Source organism: Tenebrio molitor, chromosome 9, assembly GCF_963966145.1.
Source record: "Tenebrio molitor chromosome 9, icTenMoli1.1, whole genome shotgun sequence".
Classification (NCBI taxonomy): domain Eukaryota; kingdom Metazoa; phylum Arthropoda; class Insecta; order Coleoptera; family Tenebrionidae; genus Tenebrio; species Tenebrio molitor.
Genome location: NC_091054.1, coordinates 2,341,609 through 2,361,970, shown reverse-complemented (window position 1 = coordinate 2,361,970; position 20,362 = coordinate 2,341,609). Strand labels below are relative to the sequence as shown.

The 20,362-nt window shown below is 36.1% G+C and overlaps 3 protein-coding genes and 1 long non-coding RNA gene across 4 annotated transcripts; all 4 read right to left on the bottom strand.

Annotated features, from left to right (window-relative positions):
• Positions 1 to 8,540: 8,540 nt before the first annotated feature.
• On the bottom strand, positions 8,541 to 9,823 carry LOC138137934 (uncharacterized). The gene is made up of 4 exons (XM_069057546.1): positions 9,666 to 9,823; positions 9,589 to 9,609; positions 9,095 to 9,294; positions 8,541 to 9,040 (listed from the first exon to the last, which is right to left on the bottom strand). Exons 1-4 carry the CDS (start codon positions 9,718 to 9,720, stop codon positions 8,768 to 8,770), a joined length of 549 nt encoding a protein of 182 aa, XP_068913647.1. The 5' UTR covers positions 9,721 to 9,823; the 3' UTR covers positions 8,541 to 8,767.
• Positions 9,824 to 10,311: 488 nt separating this feature from the next.
• On the bottom strand, positions 10,312 to 11,653 carry LOC138138524 (uncharacterized; the record flags this gene model as incomplete). The annotated part of the gene is made up of 3 exons (XM_069058499.1): positions 10,312 to 10,707; positions 11,291 to 11,490; positions 11,545 to 11,653. Coding segments are annotated over 3 exons (648 nt in total), but the record flags the coding sequence as incomplete, so codon positions are not given.
• A 92-nt stretch (positions 11,654 to 11,745) lies between these two features.
• Positions 11,746 to 12,499, bottom strand: LOC138137935 (uncharacterized). Its single transcript, XM_069057547.1, has 2 exons — positions 12,318 to 12,499; positions 11,746 to 12,266 (listed from the first exon to the last, which is right to left on the bottom strand). Exons 1-2 carry the CDS (start codon positions 12,382 to 12,384, stop codon positions 11,794 to 11,796), a joined length of 540 nt encoding a protein of 179 aa, XP_068913648.1. The 5' UTR covers positions 12,385 to 12,499; the 3' UTR covers positions 11,746 to 11,793.
• Positions 12,500 to 16,951: 4,452 nt separating this feature from the next.
• Positions 16,952 to 19,571, bottom strand: LOC138137936 (uncharacterized). The gene is made up of 3 exons (XR_011161921.1): positions 19,411 to 19,571; positions 17,153 to 19,360; positions 16,952 to 17,102 (listed from the first exon to the last, which is right to left on the bottom strand). It is a non-coding gene; the product is annotated as an uncharacterized lncRNA (long non-coding RNA).
• Between the last annotated feature and the right edge of the window lie 791 nt (positions 19,572 to 20,362).

The following is a 20,362-nucleotide window of genomic DNA, read 5'->3' as shown; positions in this document are numbered from 1 at the left end:
AAATCATCCGTTTTAACAACTGCCTACCCCTTATTATGCCGCAAATCACTATTTTTTAATGTAAATAAATCAAAATGACAAAAACATCCCCATTAAAAAATAAAAAAGGTAGAGATTATATCCACGTATGTATGTTTTGGGCGTTTATAACTAGAAAACTAATGAAGATAATTTAATGCGGTTTTCAGTGAGAGTTACAGCGTTGTTTTTTTTGGTTTTAGGTAAAACCATTCTACCATCTTGGGAGGGGGTTGAGCAGTAACAAAAAGCGCAGTAAACATTTGAAACGATTGCTAAGTAATGGCCTGTAGGTAGACTTCCTTCATCTACTTTTGTAACAGTAACAATGCATATTAATTACTTACTTTAATTACATTTACTTGTTTTAATTCGGTGTATGAGTTGCATCTTGCTCAAAAAAATATTGACACTCACTTTAGAGTTTCTGATATTTAACACACATTGACAGCGTCGTGGTCTCAATTAAATTTTTCTCAAAATAAAACTTACATGACAGTTTATGTAACTTTCAAATATGTAGTGTTTTATTTATTTTTGTGTGGCCAAACATTGAAGTAATGTATTCGTCTCAACGTACGTGAAAATTGCTTTTCTCATGCACGGAGGGTTTTACATAGCTTGGTAGTCAAGTGCCAAGGGGGAAACCAGAAAATATGATTTACAAGAAGCCCTTACATGGAAGTGGTAGAAAACACATTCCTAAATTTTAATCTGCGTTTTTCTGAGTCTATTAAATAATACCACGAGTAGGCAAAGTTATGTCGATTATTTTTGTGGTGTCCCCACGCTTGAGAATACTACTCGTGCTGCGCACTCGTGATATTAAATTTCAAGCGTGGGTGACATTCGTGACAGCACCACGCTGGAATTTGAATATCATGAGTGCGCAGCACGAGTGTTATTCTCAAGCGTGGGGACATGAGTGACAGCACCACAAAATAGTCTACTTAACTTTAACTAAAAGTGGTATTCGAGGGACTATTCAATGAACAAAATTTAAAATATTCACTGCAACCACTAGTGGAATAGCCAGTAATATTTTCACTACAGAAATATTCGCTGGAATTTGCTGTTGCTAGGCTACGAAAATAAATATCTGCTATTTTATTGGTTAATATTTGAAAAATGACAGGTGAATTGAATAGTCAGGTAAATTTTTATATCCTCTGAATATCTGTCTGCGAAAGGACACCAAAGCAAAATATGGTTAACTACTAGTTTTTAATAAAAGTGGATTTACCCTACTTATTTTTATCCAAGATTGCAAGAGTTCAAAAATGGTAATGTTAATAATTCGTTGTCATCATTATTAAAGGGATGCTAAAAAAATTACAACATTTCTTGAAACACTTGGATTTTATCTGAATTTTGGCTTGCTTGGCCTCTGAGAGAAAATTCTCTGGAGAGAAAATTTATCTTTTTGAAAAACAGAAACGTATACAAAGGATCTACCTAAAACATACGAAATGCATTGATAAAGCAATGTAAGGAAAAGAGGAATAACTTTTCTTTGGTGGCCAACATAAATTTTTTTAAAATGTTTACATTTTTATAGATGTATAGATAAACCTGATGGTTTTTGAAATCTTGGACAACCACAAAAATCAACAGTAAAGAACGGAAACAGCCATTTTTTTCTCATTCGCTACTCAAAAATCAAAAGAAAATGACTTTCAAGGCAATTGTAGAAAGCGAAACAATAAAGTCATCTATTCTAAGTAGGAGTAGCTTGCTCATATTTTTTGGAACATCACGCTTTACCAAAAATCGCTTGTTTTAAACTAATCCAAAATTTATCGGGCGTTGAAGAGTCGATTGTGAACGCACCACTCGTCAGTTTGCAGAGTAAAAACACAAACATCGCAAAAAGTGAGGTTAGCTGATCCGTGATGTGTAATCCATGATGCGTTCACAATCGACTTTTCAACGCCAATTTTGAGGAGAAATTTAAATGAACACCCGATACCTACCTATATTGTTTACTATCTTTTTATCTATTGATTTTTTTTTAATATTGTCTCACGATTTATATTTTGTATTATCTATTTAATTTTTTTAATTAAAGGAAAAACTATTTAAAAAATGTAAATTACATATCTTTTGATATCTTTGGTTATGGTTTTCAAAGTTATTCACTCGATAAACAAAGTGCACGGAGAAACTTAGTCAGAGAGTGCATGTAGGATGTGCTATTAGGATCAGGAGCAAGATAATAGGAAGGATGTTAGGTAGCAGGAACGGTTCGCTTTAATCTTCTCCGGGAGAAATATTTGATGAATCCGGTCGGGAAGATGAGCGGCGTGGGCGAATGTAGTCGGCCCCGAAAGTTTTTAAGACCTCCATAAGCGGCTAGACAAAAGAGCAGAAAAGTTCCGAAGTGGCTAATGAAACTATAATAAAGTAACCGCATAAAGTTGAAACATTCAATCTGTTTTAATCAACTTGGGAGCATCGAAGCATTCCATCAGCGTGTGCTGGGCCAGAACCAGAAGAGGACAGGAATTCTCCTTGCTTCCATCCCTCTCCCTCACGGACAAGTTACGATAGCAGAGTTTCACTTGTCTCCCGTTAATTGTATTAGTTACCCGCTTCCCGGAGCCCTGCTACATCCGGTCGCCTACTTATTGCCGTCGTTTCCGGCAAAAACGTCGCCGTCTTTCGCGCTGGACGTCTGCATTCATTTCAAAATGGCCGCCTAGGGTGTCGTCAACGTAATTACAAAATGAATTGTCCAATGGCGGGATCTCGGTTGCCATGACAGCCTTGATTAAAACAAGCGAATGTCTCCGCGTATCGCCATGGTAACTGCGCCACCGCCAGATGTCTCTCGAGACGGCCGACTCGACGTAGGTACTTTATGAAGTTTTTTATAGGGGATGAAATCGTTTATTTCAGTTACTGTACGTTTTGTTTAACTCGAGTTTAGTTGATGGATGCCGCTTAATTAGCTTTTACTGCGCCTTTTTCTCCTCTTCTTTCTGTCACGCGCTGATTGAACCACATGCATAATTAAATTCTTACTTCTGCCGACCTACCGAACCCCCCCACACCAATCTAATTAATTATCTTAATTAAGCTCTGTTTGTTTCGACTAATGGCGACAATTAATCAACGGACGAATTTAAATACTAATTGCCTCAATTTAGGTCCTGACGGCGTACGGATTTAATGGAATTATTCCTTTCGGGGCGGAACTTGCATTTCACGCTCCGAGGCCAAAAATACAACAAAACACAACACAAAAGAAATATGGTAATTTAAGGCTACACTCGAATTGATCCAATTACTGGCGCCGCTAGAGGCGCTCGACGCAGCCCGACCTGTCATCGACTAATTTGACTCACTACCACTATCTCACCGATTACGACGGAATTCTCAATCCTCTTCCTCTTACGCAGTACCTACCGACTCCTGAACACTTACTGAAATGAGAAATTACGCACCTAGAGCGATTGCTGACGTATTCCTACACCAAGAGACAAAACATTATGCAATGTAGGTGCTGATGTCTTCATTTAGACATGCATCTGATAGAAAAGTTGGCCTAGTAGGAGATGTTGGATTCTCTCATGGGCTGCGACCTTGGAAATATCTGCGCGATTATACAGGGTGTTTTTGAAATGCGTGCACAAATTTTAACCACGAGCTAATGGCTTCATGTAGAACTCGGAAAAAATATCTAAAAAATTCTAAGTACTAGATATGTCAAAAAATAAAATGACATTTATTTTTTGAGCTACAATTTTTTTAAATTGCTTTTAGTCTTCTACGTTGTTCCACAACCTCGTAGGTAAAATTTCAGCACATTTTAAAAATACACCCTGTATATCATGTTTTATAAAACGTATACCAATGCGGTTTCCTTGTTTTAAAGCATATTTCCTATAGGTTACTTCGCATTGGCGTACATTTTATAAAACATGATATACAGGGTGTAGTTTTAAAATGTGCCGAAATTTTACCTACGAGGTTGTGGGACAGTGTATAATAGAAAATAATTATAGTCAACGACACCGAAATTTTTTGTATCCCGCAGATGATAATATTTTATGCTCTGTTAATATCGATTGTATTTAGTGCTGCACATTATTTAGTAGTAGATGTCGGAACCGATTGGGTGAAGTAAATGAAATCCAGTATAGCGTGGTGGTTATGAAAGGGGACAAAGATGTACCAAAGGACCAGATGAGCGGCGTAATCTGGCACATATGTGCTTTGATCTGATACGATGATCTCCTGTGAGCGTTCAGATTATTATTGCTGTCCGTCTGTGTACGTTTGTGCCGCCACGGCTTGATTTGTTGCCATCCTGTTACATTGGGGATTTAAGGGTGGGATTCACTTGGAAATTGTAATGAATTGTGGTGTTATGTTCTGATTGTATCGCGGCCCATTTCATTATCATTATAAGCACGGTGCGAATGTGCCACAATAGGGGCCCCATCGACGCCACATTCAACCTTTCGACGCCTCTGCCTCCAAATTCGTTTCCGAACATCCAAAACACAAATCTACAGTTGTGTTAAAAAATTTTACAAACACACTTAGGTACGTCTTTGCGCTGATTTAGATTACTATTGCAAAATTTGATTTTTATCTATAGTTGGCGCCGCGAACCGCTGGAGTAGTCACGAGGTGGCCACGTGATAGTTCATAGCGCCGTCATGAAATTTGAGTTTTGTGCGGGAAATTTAAATCGTACTGCTTTAAGAATGAAGTTTATGAATGCCAAATTCAGGGTGTTTATGATGTTTCTAAAATAACTGAGACACATTTACAATTGAAATTTTTTGTGTGTTATTATAGCTGACATAATTATTTACAAAACAGGAAAATGAGGGAGATTAAAATAAATTTAGTGGCGATGTTCGCATTTTAAATTGGGCAACTGTGCCCCACGGCCCTTTATTTCTCGTTTAAAGGGACTAAAGCACTCAAAATTTGGCCCTTTATCCGTAAAAACTCGCTCACTTGCTGCCATCAGATATAAATCCCCGCATGGCAAGGGCTGCGCTGAGGGATGGTTTTATTCAATGCCCTCCGATGTTCATTTGTTGCGAGCGTTGCGTCGTCAAAACTCGCCCGATCTGATAACGATCCCCCTGATCGCGTATCTGCGCCTCAAATTCCAAAAACAATTGATGATTTGTGCGGATTTTTGCCAGTTTTTACACAAATTCATAATTTAGTTAATCAATTGTTGTATCTTGGCTGAGATAGAGATAAAAATCCAATTACAAAAGGCCATTATCTTGCCGGATCTGACCCTGTGTAATTTTTCTCCCCTATACATCTTATAATCTCCCTTCTTTATGGCTCTTATAAATTTCCGCGTAGTAATCCCATTGCAATCTCGGCTGCGTACTCCCTAATTAAGACTTCATAATTTTTACACATCTTACTGTATAAATCGAGGCGATAAGGCCGCAAAAATAAAGCCATTAATGTCAAAGTAAATCATACTGTATATGCGAACGTGGTCGTTTTTAATTCAGTGCCACAAATTAAATCTTGCCGGCTATTATTGGTACCTTGCAATTATGCCGTATTAGTGGGTCGATGCAGTGGCGTAACGAGAAGAGTGACCAGTGGAGGAGGCGGCAAAATCTGACAGGTAAATAAAATAATGCTTTATTTGCCCACCGGGCTTTCGGATTCCTGATTGCAAACATAAAAACACGATTCCGAAAAAATTTACACTTTTTCCTATCCCCCACTCCTTTTCTTTTTCATCCATCTTTCTCCCTTCCGTCTTCATTCAGTATTCTTCCCGTTCCTTTCTCTCAGTTTGCGAAACTTTAGGAAATAATGCGATTTAACTCTCTTCCAGAATTTGGTTTGTAGAATTGGGAGTCATTAGGTATTACTCACGACTGTGAGTAATGATTATCATTACTTTACCAGTTAGTAAATGTGTTATTTGCTCACTACTGAAAATAGTGAGCAAGGATGGCAATTGAATCATTAGTGAGGAAAAAATATTTTCTCACTAGTGAGAAAAATGTAATATTTTGCTACAATTTTCAACATTTTCGGTTGGTCGGTACGCCACTGCCTGATTATAATTTCTTCCAGTCTTGTGGTAACGATTTGACACTTCTCGACAACATTAGCGCTAATCAAAATTCAAATCCGACTTCCAAGAGAAATAATTAATCTCAATTAGAGGTTGGCGCGTAAGGCTATACCTACCAATAAGAACAAAGCCCGTTGTCGAGTGTCTCAATTAATTTACATCTGAATATGGTTGTTCCGAGTTCAGCTGCACGAAATCCCATAATTATGATTCGTGGGTTTCGGACACCTGGAATTACCCAAGACGTTGAATTTGAAGTGGCGTTAAAAAAATGTATGGCACCCTCAGTAAATCTGCACGGAAGGTTTTAAAAGTTTACGCAGTCTCGGTCGGCGAAGTTGAGAGGGTTTCGGCATACGAAGAAGTTTCGATTTTATTGAAATTCATTCAGTGAAGGCCACATTTTGTGCTTTGCGTTAAGTTGAGCGTTTCAATGTGACAATTAAATATAAATTTATGGGGAGCTTTACATAAATATCAATGTTCAACATCGGGCGATCTTCCTAACTACTGGTAATATTAACTTGTCAACTGGCTAACTTAATCTGAATTGAATGTAAAATTAACTGTTAAAATATTTATCCTTGTCGCGTTAAGATTCCACAGGTTCAAGTTCGAGTTATTAATGTCCTGAGAATTTAATTTTGTCGCCTTGTTAATGTCGCTTTGAGCCGCTACCAACCATAATTATAAGTCGGATAAAACGTTATTTATTGCTCTTTAATTAATAACGAATATTAATTACCGACGCTAATTAATATTTTTCCTTTCGTCTTTTATGTCAAGATCGTGATGGATGTCCGGGTGACGAAATAAATCAAAACTCTTCCGTTCAGTTAATTAACAAATCATTGTTTCGTAAATATCTCAATAGATTTATCTCCCAAACAAATTGAAAAAAAATTAACAATTCCATAATGACTATAATGACAGATTCAAAAAAAGAATAAAGCAATGAAATACTGGTTATAATTTAAACAGTCCAGCCACTTTTATGTCTTTTTTGCAGCTCATATTAACATATACAAATGAGTTTGCTTTTATGACTTAATTCTGTGCAAAAATATGACATAATTATTTTTGTAGATAGAGCTCTGGTTTAGAGTCTGAGTTCCTTGGCCGAGGCGCAGCCGAGGCTAAACAGGCGAGGACAAATGGTACTTTTTGACAGCGGTGCACATTACATTTTTTAAACAAAAGACATTTATTTTGTATTTTGTATCTACATATTAACAATTCTTTTATAGTATTTCTTTATCACAAAACTAAAACTTTACTATTTGCAATACAATTACTTATTTACATAATTTATGGTGACAGGACAATTATCGGTTTTGTCGGTCTCGTTGTTAACTTACTAACAGACTAACAGATGGCGCCACATCAGCGTCCGAAAAAGAGTTACTTTTCGTCCCCTCGTGAGTTCCTACGTAAAATTACCCTTTTCATTAAATTAAGCAAACTGTAGCTGCCCAAGCATTTTTTCCTAGTATATTTGACTGTCTAGATTCAACTGTATTTTTCTAAATTTGATCGGCCGTTTTTCCAATGAAGCCGATATTTCGCAGCAGGTCGTGCGAATTGCCGATACCCTGGCGTATTCCCATAAATTATTCAAACAATCCATCTAAATTCGTTATTCTAATTTAATACGCAGTATGTATTCACGTAGTTAATTCGGACTCCCTGTTGATATCCTTTTTTGGAAGAGCTGCTACCGTAACATTCGCAATTACAATAGTCCGCCTTATTGTGGAAGATCGTGAGAAAAATTCAACAATTTAAAGCCAACAATGAATCCGATAATTATTATTCCCGGAGCAACCCGAGTCGATCACACAAAAACGAACCCTTCTCTCAGATAATATCTCATTTTGGAGATGCTCGTCAAAAATCGAAACGAATAATAATTTTCTCCGAATCGGAATCCGGAGAAACAAGCGTTTTGCTATTGTATTGTGAAAATTAAATTTCATTGTGCAAATTGGACGATTCTGCTTTAACTGTTATTTATTTATTCTCGAATGTCAGGAAATCGACTAATGGCATTGGAGTATCATTTCCTGCCATTATAACACTTTTGTTATATTTAACCAGTGCTAGGTGGTGTTATCTTTCATATCCGGCACTCAGCAAGTCTTTGCTTTCGCCCGGGGGAAAGTAAATTAGGGCCATTTCGACGTGTCGTCGCTTCACTTAACAAGGAATTTAATGGCTACAAAAATTCGGCCGTCACAACTTATTCAAAAATACATTTAAATTAAAATACGTTAGATTTTTAAATAATAAGTTCATACAAGTGGGATAAGAGCATTATTAACAAACGCGTACAAAATTTGCACAACGAGGCGAAGCCGAGTTCTGACTCGTACAAGTTTGTTAATGATGCGTTAGCACACGTGTATTGTACAATATTGTAATAAAGTAGATAAAAATTCACAACAACTGTCTTCATCAAGAGTTTATTTAATAAATTTAAACAATTGTTCTTGTGGTTAAATGTTTATTGAATTTAAATTTTGATTAATCGGTTGTTATTATAAAAAAGTGTGCGGTATTGAAAACGCGTGAGGTAATGAAACTGCGTGTGATAATGAAAATGCGTGCGGTAATGAAGTTCTTATCTCACAATAAGTGTCATTTATCCCACGCGCGTAGATAGAGTAGATATTATTTAACTTTATCACAGTTGTACAACAGAACTTCGTACGTCAAAGAAATGGCTGTGCTTTTACCCGCCCTGAAAGACAATCCTCTGTTGCTACGTCTGTGCCGAAACACTTTTCCCACGATAGCGTCATCATTTTGAAAAGTTCTACCAACGTAGAGGCTTTCCCCCACTTCGCTTCCTCCAACAACTAAGTTTTTCTTGGTGTATAGATGCAAGTCCTGGCTGTGGATGAAGACCCACTCGAATGCTTCCTTATATGGGCTGCACAAAATCTAAAATTGATTCAAATCAACTCAATCAAGAACTTGCAAATTCCTGTGTTTTACTTGGACATGTTTTGTGGTTCTGATGACATGACCAAAAGCTGTCGTGACAGCTGTGTACTCATTGGGAACAATTGTAGCTGGCAGAAGCTCAAAATCTTTAATGTAAACCTGACCGACATAGAGAAGATTTCCGTAACTGTCGTTTCCTGCTGAGATGGCGTCTTCAGGAATGACGCCATAATAATCTCTCCAGTAATAGTCTGTAAATTACGTAATTCGGAACTGAGGTAAAATGTATGTAGATAACTAGGTGCTCCGATAGAGTCATGAAAGTTATTGCTGGTTGTAAGACTTACGATCTTAGAATTGTGAGATGGAATATTGAAACATTAATTCTAAAGGCATGAAAATTTACGGAATTGTCAAGATTGATCAAGATAAAATTTGGAAACATGCCTCTATTGTAGAGAATCGGTTGAAATGTGTTGCAGGAACTCCAAGACGTTTAGAAAATTGATAAAACGTCTTGATAGGGTAATTGTAATGAGACGTACCTTCACAATCTTCACTGTGATCTACAAGTAAGTAGATAATTATAATTCTTTGTTCCAAAATTGAAATAGAAGCATACCTGTGGCCCACACTAATTCACTTAAAAATAGCAAAATTAAAACTAATGAATGCATTGCCAATAATTTTGCAAAGAAAATGTAGCAACAACCGATAAGCCAAGATTATTGTAAATATGCACATAATCATTGTTATGCTTAATTTATACTTGAAAGGTTATCAGTTCTGAGTAATTTATTTAATCAAGCAAAAGCAAACTTTAGTTGACGTTAACCTTTAAAACTGTGCATTCTGTTATGGCAAAATGGCAAATGGGAAAACCTGTTTTTATCAGCTTGTTAAAAACATATAAACTTGTTTAATTAAGATGAAAATAATTAAATATAAATAATAAATTCGAAAATATAACAAGTACAGATATTATCCCTTCGCCCAGTTGTCGACCTCAACTTCGTCTCGGTCTCAATCTCTGGGCGTAGCACAAAAAGACTCACTTCTACTCTTAGTGATATAATCTACTATTATTTATTATTTTGGGGAAACAACACCGTTTTTACCGTATAAAATCCGAACTGAGAACCAACAAAGTCTTCAAAGATCATGAAAAGGTAATGAATGTTTCTTTTACCACTTCTTTTTTGCACTTAATTTGTTAACAATCATGGTACATTCAGGAATCAAGAAGGTAAAAATAAATATTAGGAGACTTTACTGAATAAACTTTATTTTTTATTTATGCGTAACCCAATTTTCACCTAAGTAAATTAACTAGGCGAAGGAGTACTCGTAACACCATTTTTATCAGATAGATCTGTTCGAACATCGATTCTAGGACCCGCCTTTTCGCAATTGTACGAAAGAATCTCGTACGTCAAAGAATTAGAAGGACCATTTCCCAGAGGAAACCAAATTCCTCTATTGGCACGTTCGTGTTTAAAAATTTTCCCAACAATAACTTCATTATTGCGGTACACCCTTCCAATATAGAGGTTTTCCCCAACTTCACTTCCTCCTGGAATCAAGTTGCGATGGACATACTGGTGTAAGTCCTGACTTTGAATAGAGGTCCACTCGAAAGCTTCCTGATGAGGACTGCAAAGTATCTAAAAAGAAATTTTCCTTAATAGTTATTTACACTACGAGAGAGGAATATAAAGCTTTCGTTCACGCTATGCAATTCAAGTGAAAGAAAACGGCTTTACTCTCGAGTGAATTGGTATAGTTATTATATTCAATATATGTAAATGATTTTCCGAAGTGAAAAGGTAGGGGTTCATGCTTTTTTTCGAAAATTTTTTTGTCGCCGATTCGAACCAAATTGCTGTCAGTTATTGTATAGAGTGAGTTGAATTCAGGTATACTAAAAGTTCCGGCCATTGAACCCATTTTTTGCTGTGGGAGCCAAAAATATGGATTTTTTGGTTTTTTGCGAATTTCTCTAAAACTGAAAAATTCAGGTAAATTTTTTTTCCACTCAGAAGAAGCGCCTTGACCAGGGCAATCCAATTCATTGCCGCATGTTGCTTAATAAGGGAGCTATGGGCGTTTACATACATTCAAATTCTTTTTCATAAAATCGAATTTCAATTATGCGTGAGCGAAAGTGGAACCTTCACCCGCTGGTAACTATGGACTCACTTTCTAGGGAGGTATCGAACAAATGATATTTGTGTTGAAGACTCTTACTTTCACATGCTGATTGGTGTTTAGCACATGGGCGTAGGCGGTGGTTCGGGCTATTTCTTGTTTGGGAAATATTGTAGCTGGTAGAAGCTCAAATCCGCGAATGTAGACCAAACCAACGTAAAGTGGGTGTCCGTGGCTGTCCTTCCCAGCTGGTACTGCATCGTCAGGGATGGTGCCATAATAATCCCTCCAGTAGTAATCTACAAAGTTTTAAATAAAATAAATGTGTGATTGATATTTGTGATAAACTTTACCAGCGCAGTCCCATTTGTTTCCAGTCACCAGCACAGAATTAATTACTGCTGTTAATAATATCACTTTTACGAAACTCATGATAACAGTGTTGTTGAACAACTTACTTCTTCAAGAGTCATTAAAGCAGTAGCGTGTTTTTAATTTAGTCACGACTTTTAATGATTAGTACTCGAAGTGGGATTTCCAAAAAAAGAAAAAACTTATCTCTTAATTATATTTAAAATAGCATTCATTATCGTGTTTACATCCTAGGCTACATCTTTATTTTCGTAAACCAACACTTCATAAGACTTCACCGAGATTTCATTATTGTGGTAAGGAAAAAACATGAGAGCGTTGCCGACATTATAACTGCAGACCTTCCCAACAATCACTTCTCCTTGATAGGAAACCCTTCCAATATTGAGTATCTTGCCGTTTTCGGTCCCTCCTGCGACCAAATGTTTTCCAGCAAGCTCCGTATGAAGCTTAGCTGCTGTGGCAGGAACCCAAGACAATTTCTCAGGTTGGTTGCTGCAAAGTATTTTTACGAAGACGTCGGATGTGTGGATGCCATATCTGGAAGCCGTGACCGATTTGCTTCCTTTGTACAACCTAGTGGTGAGTATGCCCTGTTTGGGAATGTACACCTGAGCTATGTAAGTCATTTCGTGGTTTCGGTCGGTACCTCCGGGTACTGCATCGTCGGGAATTTCTCCAAAGTAGTCCCTCCAGTAGTAGTCTAAAACAAAATTATTACCTCTGAAGGAAAAACTCTTAAAAACTTTCTTACTAAATGTTTTGGAGTAAAGCGGTGAAAGAAGCGAAAATAATAACACAAAAAATTGGAACCAATTCATTTTAGCAGATTTTAGGTTGTTATGAGAACTTACTGATACCGCCACGATACTGACTGACGTTAGAGCAACACATGGAGTTGTTTATATTTCGTTATTAATACTTCTTACTGCGCAGTAAATAATAAAATGGAATGATGTGATTTGTACGCTTTGGTAGTTTGGTAGGAGAAGCAAAAAAAATGTTGTTTTATCTAACTTCGACGACATAAATTAGTTATTTACAAAATGAGTGCGAAAAGAAATGGCATTTTGTAAACCAGAGTTTATTATTATCAAGTCAAATTATTTTCAGAATTTTCAAAAAGCATTCGCACTGATGTGCGAACGTCAATTTCCCGCACTAGTGCTTCAAAATGGTCTGTGCGCTACTATGCGGTGGCGAAATGTCATTTTGAAGGTAGTGAGTTCAAAAAATTATTTTCAGGTCACACAATAAATAATCACACTGGGTTTTCGTGTTGTTGGTGATTTATTTAAAACAATATTCTTTATTCTGTATTGATTCTAGCATCTATTTCAAAGTCTTCGTAAACTAACACTTCGTAAGAAGCCACACTGATCTCATTATTGTGGTAAGGGAAAAACATCGAAGCATCGCCGACGTTGTAGCTGCAGACCTTCCCAACAATCACTTCTCCTTGATAGGAAGCCCTTCCGATGTTGAGTATTTTACCATTTTCTGTCCCACCTACTACCAAATGTTTGCCAATAAGGTCGGTATGCAACTTGGCAGCTGTGGTTTTCACCCATGACAGTTTTTCAGGTTCATCACTGCACAGTACTTTTATAAATTGTTCCGAAGTGTGAATACCATATCTGGAAGTTGTGACAGATTTACTCCCTTTGTATAGTCTCGTGGTGAGTATGCCGTGGTTGGGAATATACACTTGAGCGATGTATGTTGTTTGGTGGTTCTTGTCGGTACCACCGGGTACGGCATCGGCGGGAATTTCTCCAAAGTAGTCTTTCCAGTAGTAATCTGAAACGTGATGATTAGCAAGTATTGAAATTTGAACTGACTGAAATCGTCTTACTAAACGTTTTGGAATAAACTGGGATTGACACTGAAAACAACAAAATAAAGAAAGAGAGCAATTTCATTTTAACTGATTTAATTAACAGTTATTAATAACACTACGATACTGAGTATGAGGTTAAGGAGATATGATGTTTTGTTTATATTTGGTTGTATTTATTTGCTTCTGCGCAGAATGTGTAAAAGCTGTCACAGGAGGAGCAACAACTTTTTAATATTTAGCGTAGAAGGTCTTTTTGTGCTTCGCCCAGTTTCCGACCTCAACTGCGTCTCGGCCTTCAATCTCTGGGCGTAGCACAAAAAGACTCCTACTGTTCATTCTGTTGATAGGTACCAGTTAAAAAACAAAAGTGCTTTTTAATATTTTTACCGACATTTTGCTGTTTGTATCCGGATACCAACACTCACCAAATCACTGTTGTCTTATTATTTAACGAAGGTCATTGCCAAATAAACAAACTCGCTGCTATTTCAGTCGTGATATTTAATAAACCACAATCTTATAGTCCGAGAGCTGATGACGAATTTGGAGAAGGTATTTTAGGCAATCAGAAATTTAAAAAAATGTACTATTTGAATGTTTGTGAATCTGGAATCGACAGTCGCTAAGGACGTTTGCGGTTATTTTACTACTGCGCAGCATATGAAACTTGCAAAAAATTTATCCCAAAAAACATACTTTAGGCAACTTGAAATTATACTGATTTTTTAGTTTAGCATTTATAGATTACAGAAATAAAAATGCCAGATTATTTGGACGGTTTTAAAGTACAACCCGACTGCCCCAAAGTCATTTTTGTAGTATACGCAAAAAGTATACTTTAGGCAGTCTGAAATTTTTATGGCAGATTTATTCATTGATATTAAAAATATGTGCAAAAGAGCCAGACTAATACGAGGGTTTTAAATAATAACCCGACGCGAATAAACATTTTAAATAAGTGCGACAAAAAAGTCTTATGCGTATACATAGGTACGAGAGAGATAGTTTATCGATGTCTGCCAGCAGTAGCTAAGGAAGCCCTCGGCTCCGATAAATCTGAGAAAAATCATCGAAGAGGTCAACTTTGTTTGTAAAAAGTGCATATTGTTCAGTACTTTACTTATGTTGACAACTTTTCATCTCCTAATAATGACGTCATCAATATTTTTTTTCAATGACAAGTCCCACTTTCTTCTCCTTTTTCTAATAGATCTTCTCACTACCTAAACACCTAAACTACAGTTCTATCAAATTTATTCCGAACTTTACGAACTAAACTAATTTTAATATAAAAGCCGTAAATTTATTAATGAAAATTCGAAAAATATTATTTCTAAACATAGCAATTTGTTTCTGTTAATCTGAAATTATTGATTTTATTTCATATGTAACTTTAATTCAGACAATATTCATTCGCATATTTGAAGCAAATTTTTAATATTAGGTAATTAACATCACATTTATTTAGATAGAATATCTAAGCAGACATATATGCCATTCACGATGTTTTGGCATAAGGGGAGGCCATGGAAAAAGTGCATTTAAGTTGGCAGTAAAGCTGCCTGTCTGTTGAATTAGGTTATGTTTTTCTAAGTTTGAGGTTATAAACTGCGTCATTGTCAAGTGCATTGTTGTCAGTTTTACTAGTTTGCAATATAACAATACTCACACATTTTTAATCCAATTTAACAAAACAGGAAACTGACTTGAACAAACTACAGAATAGTAGGGACCGGGACCGAAAGACGAAGTGGCTCCTGTTAATTTATGCACCACTTAGATAACCCACCTATACAGTGTCTTAACCAACCAGTTAGTAACTTCTCAATGAATTTTTCATTTTAACCAAAACATTCCTAGAACTAGATTGTATAAAATCTTGTACCTACTTATTAAGCCTTACTTTATTCGAATCTTTCTGCAAAATATTTACACATCCATCGTCTATGACAAAAAAGAACAAAACTATTCAACTTCCATAATTTCATTAGAAAATTCTGGATCATCATTACCTGCTTCAAAATCCCAATCAAATTCCGAGTCAGATTCTCCTAATGAAATTATTAAAGGAAAAACGTTTTCAAATGAAAGATTTCACATTAATTTTGCCCAATCTTCCGAAATAAGTTCTTTCCAATATCTACAAAAATATTGGCACATTTCAGGAGTGCATTTCAAAATAGACTCAAGCCATAAATTCACAACTCTATCGGGAAGTTATAATAGGTCTTACAAAACCCCTGTGCCAATTGGGTCGTTGTTTCTTCCTTCACTATCCGTGTTACATTTTTTTCTTGTACTCACCTACGAATCAATTTATACACAAAAAAAACTTGACTTCATTATAACTTACTGAAAATATGTTCTGCAGTCTAATACAAACACCATCAATACGTCTTAAAGTCGCTTAATTATGATTACGGTAAATTCGGCAACATGTTACGTTCATTTTGATAGGTCCGCATGTCAGGCACTTTCGTGACAGCAGAGATGACAGAAATCAAACATGTATCCAACGTTAAAAAATGAAATCATAGCCTCCCTTTATGCCAAAACATCGTATGGTATATATGTATAAGCTCTATAGTAAAGAAAGGCGTTGCTGAAGAAAAGATTTGTTTAACAATCTATTTAAAAAAAACGAGCCGGGGCCGCCCTTAGCTACTGCTGGCAGACATCGATAAACTATCTCTCTCGTACCTATGTATACGCATAAGACTTTTTTGTCGCACTTATTTAAAATGTTTATTCGCGTCGGGTTATTATTTAAAACCCTCACATTAGTCTGGCTCTTTTGCACATATTTTTAATATCAATTAATAAATCTGCCATAAAAATTTCAGACTGCCTAAAGTAAATTTTTTGCGTATACTAAAAAAATGACTTTGGGGCAGTCGGGTTGTACTTTAAAACCGTCCAAATAATCTGGCATTTTTATTTCTGTAATCTATAAATGCTAAACTAAAAAATCAGTGTAATTTCAAGTTGCCTAAAGTATGTTTTTTGGGATAAATTTTTTGCAAGTTTCATATGCTGCGCAGTAGTAAAATAACCGCAAACGTCCTTAGCGACTGTCGATTCCAGATTCACTAACATTCAAATAGTACATTTTTTTTAATTTCTGATTGCCTAAAATACCTTCTCCAAATTCGTCATCAGCTCTCCGACTATTAATGTGCCACGCTGATAAGTACTGGGGCTGGGATTTCAAAAAAAAAAAAAAATTACATTTATTTTTTAATAATATTTAACACAATTTCGGCGTCATCATAAATTAACACTTCATAAGAGGATGCAGTGACCTCCTTGTTGTCGTAAGGGAAGTACATCAGTGCATTGCCGATGTTGTATCCACAAACCTTGCCCACAATAACCTCTCCTTGATAAGAAATCCTTCCGATGTTGAGTTCTTTACTGCTCTCGGTCCCGCCTATGACCAAATGTCTGCCAACCAAGTGGGTGTTCAGTTTAGCAGCAGTGGTAAAAACCCAAGAAAATTTCTCGGGTTTATCACTGCACAGGATTTTTATAAAGGAGGTTAATGTGAAAATACCATCAGCGGAAGCTGTGACCTTACGGTTTGTATTTGACGGTTGGGAACATATACTTGACCGATGTAAGTTGGTTTATCGTTTCTGTCGGAACCTGCGGGGATCGCGTCGTCGGGAATCTCACCATTATAATCCCTCCAATAGTAGTCTAAAATTGAAAGATTTAAAGTGAAACAATACTGTCATAAGTTTCCTTACCAAATTTGTTTGAATAAAGTGGTGGCACAAGAGAAAATATTACAATAAAGAGATAGAGCGAAGTCATTTTGAAAGCAAAAATTATTAACTGGGGTTATTCGGAACAGTGGTATTGTGAATGATGCACTTTGACTTATATATATTTTGTCTTTGGTTAGTTTGGTTTCTGTTGCGCATAAGTCGTTAATCTATATGACCAGACGTAAACATTCACGATCTATTTGTGAGTTGTATTTTTGATTGTTATGACTCATAACGCGCTTGTTGTTGTCATTTTATCTCTTTATCATCAATTGCATTGCCAAAAGGAAGGAAAGTTTTATCACTTTTATCAGACTTTGTACAAATTTCTTTCTTTTGATTTCTTTTTACACAAAATTGAACCTGTCTTTGAATTTACTGAAGAAATGTTTACCTCTAGTTTGATACAGATGTTATAATAGTAGATTATATCATTAAGAGCAGAAATGAGTCTTTTTGTGCTAAGCCCAGGAATTGAAGTCGAGATCGGCAACTGGGCGAAGCACAAAAAGACTCTGAATGATATACCTTCAAGCGGATCACAAAAAAAATCGAACATGAACTCGTTTATTTTCTTTTGGTGCAGATACAAAAAAAAAACTCAACTACAACATTTTTTTCCATGATCATTGAATTTCAGTGGTCGTTGCTCACTGAAAATAGTGAGGAAAGATGGCAATTGAATCACTAGTGAGGGTAAAATATTTTCTCACTAGTGAGCAAAGTGAATGTTTTGCGAGTTTGTCGATAGAGGGCGCCAAATATGTTGTACTGAAAGTACAAAAATAGTGATGCAGATACGAGTAGATAATGTTAGGTGCGTTAATACATATAACCTCATTTTTTACTGTTGTCATGCTTTTGTCATTTTGATTTATTTAATTAAAAATAGTGATGGGTGAAAGCGATGATTTAATTACAAACTCACTACAATTAACTCAAAATTCAAAAGTGACAAAAAAAATGGTGCCCGAAATTTCGATTCCGCGACTCTATTTTATGATCATGGAAGCAGTAGTCAAAATGGCCTGCGACCGCATAGTGGTCCTCGAACATCGATTTTTCGCACTATCTACTATGCGGTCGCGAAATGTCATTTTGAAGGAAGTGAGTTCAAAAATTTATTTTCAGGGTACACAACAAATAATCACAGTGGATTTTCCGTGTTGTTGGTGATTTATTTAAAACAATATTCTTTATTCTGTATTAATTCTAGCATCTATTTCAAAGTGTTGGTAAACTAGCACTTCGTAAGAAGCCACACTGATCTCATTATTCTGGTAAGGGAAAAACATCAAAGCGTAGCGTATATTATTATTCAGAGGAGAAGGTCTTTTTGTGCTCCGCCCAGTTCCTACCTCAAGTGCGTCTCGGCCTAGGCGTAGTACAAAAAGACTCACTTCTAGTCTTAGTGATATAATCTACTATTCATTCTGTTAGGTACCAGTTAAAAAACAAAAGTGCTTTTTAATATTTTTACCGATATTTTGCTGTTTGTATCCGGAGACCAACACTCACTAAATCACTGTTGTGTTATTTATTATTTAACAAAGGTCACTGCCAGATAAACAAACTCGCTGATATTTTTGTCGTAATATTTGATAAACCACAATCTTGATGTGGGAGCTGTGATTTCCAAAAAAAAAATTATTATGTATATGTATTTATTTTCTAATAATTTTTAACACATTTTCATTTCATCTCTTCAAATTCTATGATCTATTTCGGCGTCATCATAAACTAGCACTTCATAAGAGGATGCACTGACCTCCTTGTTCTCGTAAGGGAAGAACATCAGTGCATTGCCAATGTTGTATCCACAAACCTTGCCGACAATAACCTCTCCTTGATAAGAAATCCTTCCGATGTTGAGTGCTTTACCGCTCTCGTTCCCGCCTAAGACCAAATGTCTGCCAACCAAGTCGGTGTGAAGTTTAGCAGCAGTGGTAGAAACCCAAGAAAATTTCTCGGGTTTATCACTGCACAGGATTTTTATAAAGGAGGTTAGTGTGAAAATCCCATCAGCGGAAGCTGTGACAGATGATCTTCCTTGATATATCCTTACGGTTTGTATTTGACGGTTGGGAACAAATACTTGACCGATGTAAGTTGGTTTATGGTTTCTGTCGGAACCTGCGGGGATCACGTCATCGGGAATCTCACCATAATAATCCCTCCAATAGTAGTCTAAAATTGAAAGGTTTAAAGTGAAACAATACTGTCATAAGTTTTCTTACCAAATTTTTTTGAATAAAGTGGTGGCACAAGAGAAAATATTACAATGAAGAGATAGAGCGAAGTCATTTTGAAAGCAAAATTATTAACTGGGGTTATTCGTAACAGTGTGATTGTGAATGATGCACTTTGACTTATTTATATTTTGTCTTTGATTTCTGTTGCGCATGAGTCGTAAATCGATATGACCAGACGTAAATATTCACAATCTGTTTGTGAGTTTTATTTTTTATTGTCATAACGAGCTTGTTGTCATTTTGTCTCTTTATTATCAATTGCATTGCCAGAAGAAACGAAAGCTTTATCAGACTCTGTGCAAATTTCTTTCTTTTGATTTCTTTTTACACAAAATTGAACATGTCTTTTAATTTACTGAAGAAATTGTCACCTCTACTTTGATACAGATGTTATAATAGTCGATTATATCATTAAGAGCAGAAATGAATCTTTTTGTGCTAAGCCCAGTGATTGAAGTCGAGATAGGCAACTGGGCGATGCACAAAAAGACTCTGAATGATATACACTATTTTACCTTCAAGCGGATCACAAAAAAAAATCGGACATGAACTCGTTTATTTTCTTTTGGTGCAAATCCAAAAAAAAAACTCAACTAAAACATTTTTCCCATGATCATTGAATTTCAGTGGTTGTTGCTCACTGAAAATAGTGAGGAAAGATGGCAACTGAATCACTAGTGAGGAAATAGTATTTTTCAAACCAAGGTAAGAAAGTGCTTTCTTACAGACCGCAGGCAAAGATTATAAACCGAGCCGTAGGCGAGGTTTATAAGTGCCTAAGGTCTGCAAGGGCACTTTCTTAACAAGGTTTGGATACTATTTTTTTCTTTACCGGCACAACTTCGTTAAAAAAAGTCAAAAAAGATGGTTATATTCCTGATTAAAACGAAAATTTTGAGAATTGAATAGTAGGCTGGGTTATTTGTTTAATTAACTT

Bases quoted from the DNA above. Each gene is read 5' to 3' on its own strand.
- LOC138137934 (XM_069057546.1), bottom strand. From the start codon at position 9,720: ATGCATTCATTAGTTTTAATTTTGCTATTTTTAAGTGAATTAGTGTGG. The intron at 9,610-9,665 runs GTATGCTTCTAT...ACTTACTTGTAG, and splicing joins TGAATTAGTGTGGGCCACAG to ATCACAGTGAAGATTGTGAA. The intron at 9,295-9,588 runs GTACGTCTCATT...CGTAATTTACAG, and splicing joins TCACAGTGAAGATTGTGAAG to ACTATTACTGGAGAGATTAT.
- LOC138137935 (XM_069057547.1), bottom strand. From the start codon at position 12,384: ATGAATTGGTTCCAATTTTTTGTGTTATTATTTTCGCTTCTTTCACCG. The intron at 12,267-12,317 runs GTAAGAAAGTTT...ATTTTGTTTTAG, and splicing joins GCTTTACTCCAAAACATTTA to ACTACTACTGGAGGGACTAC.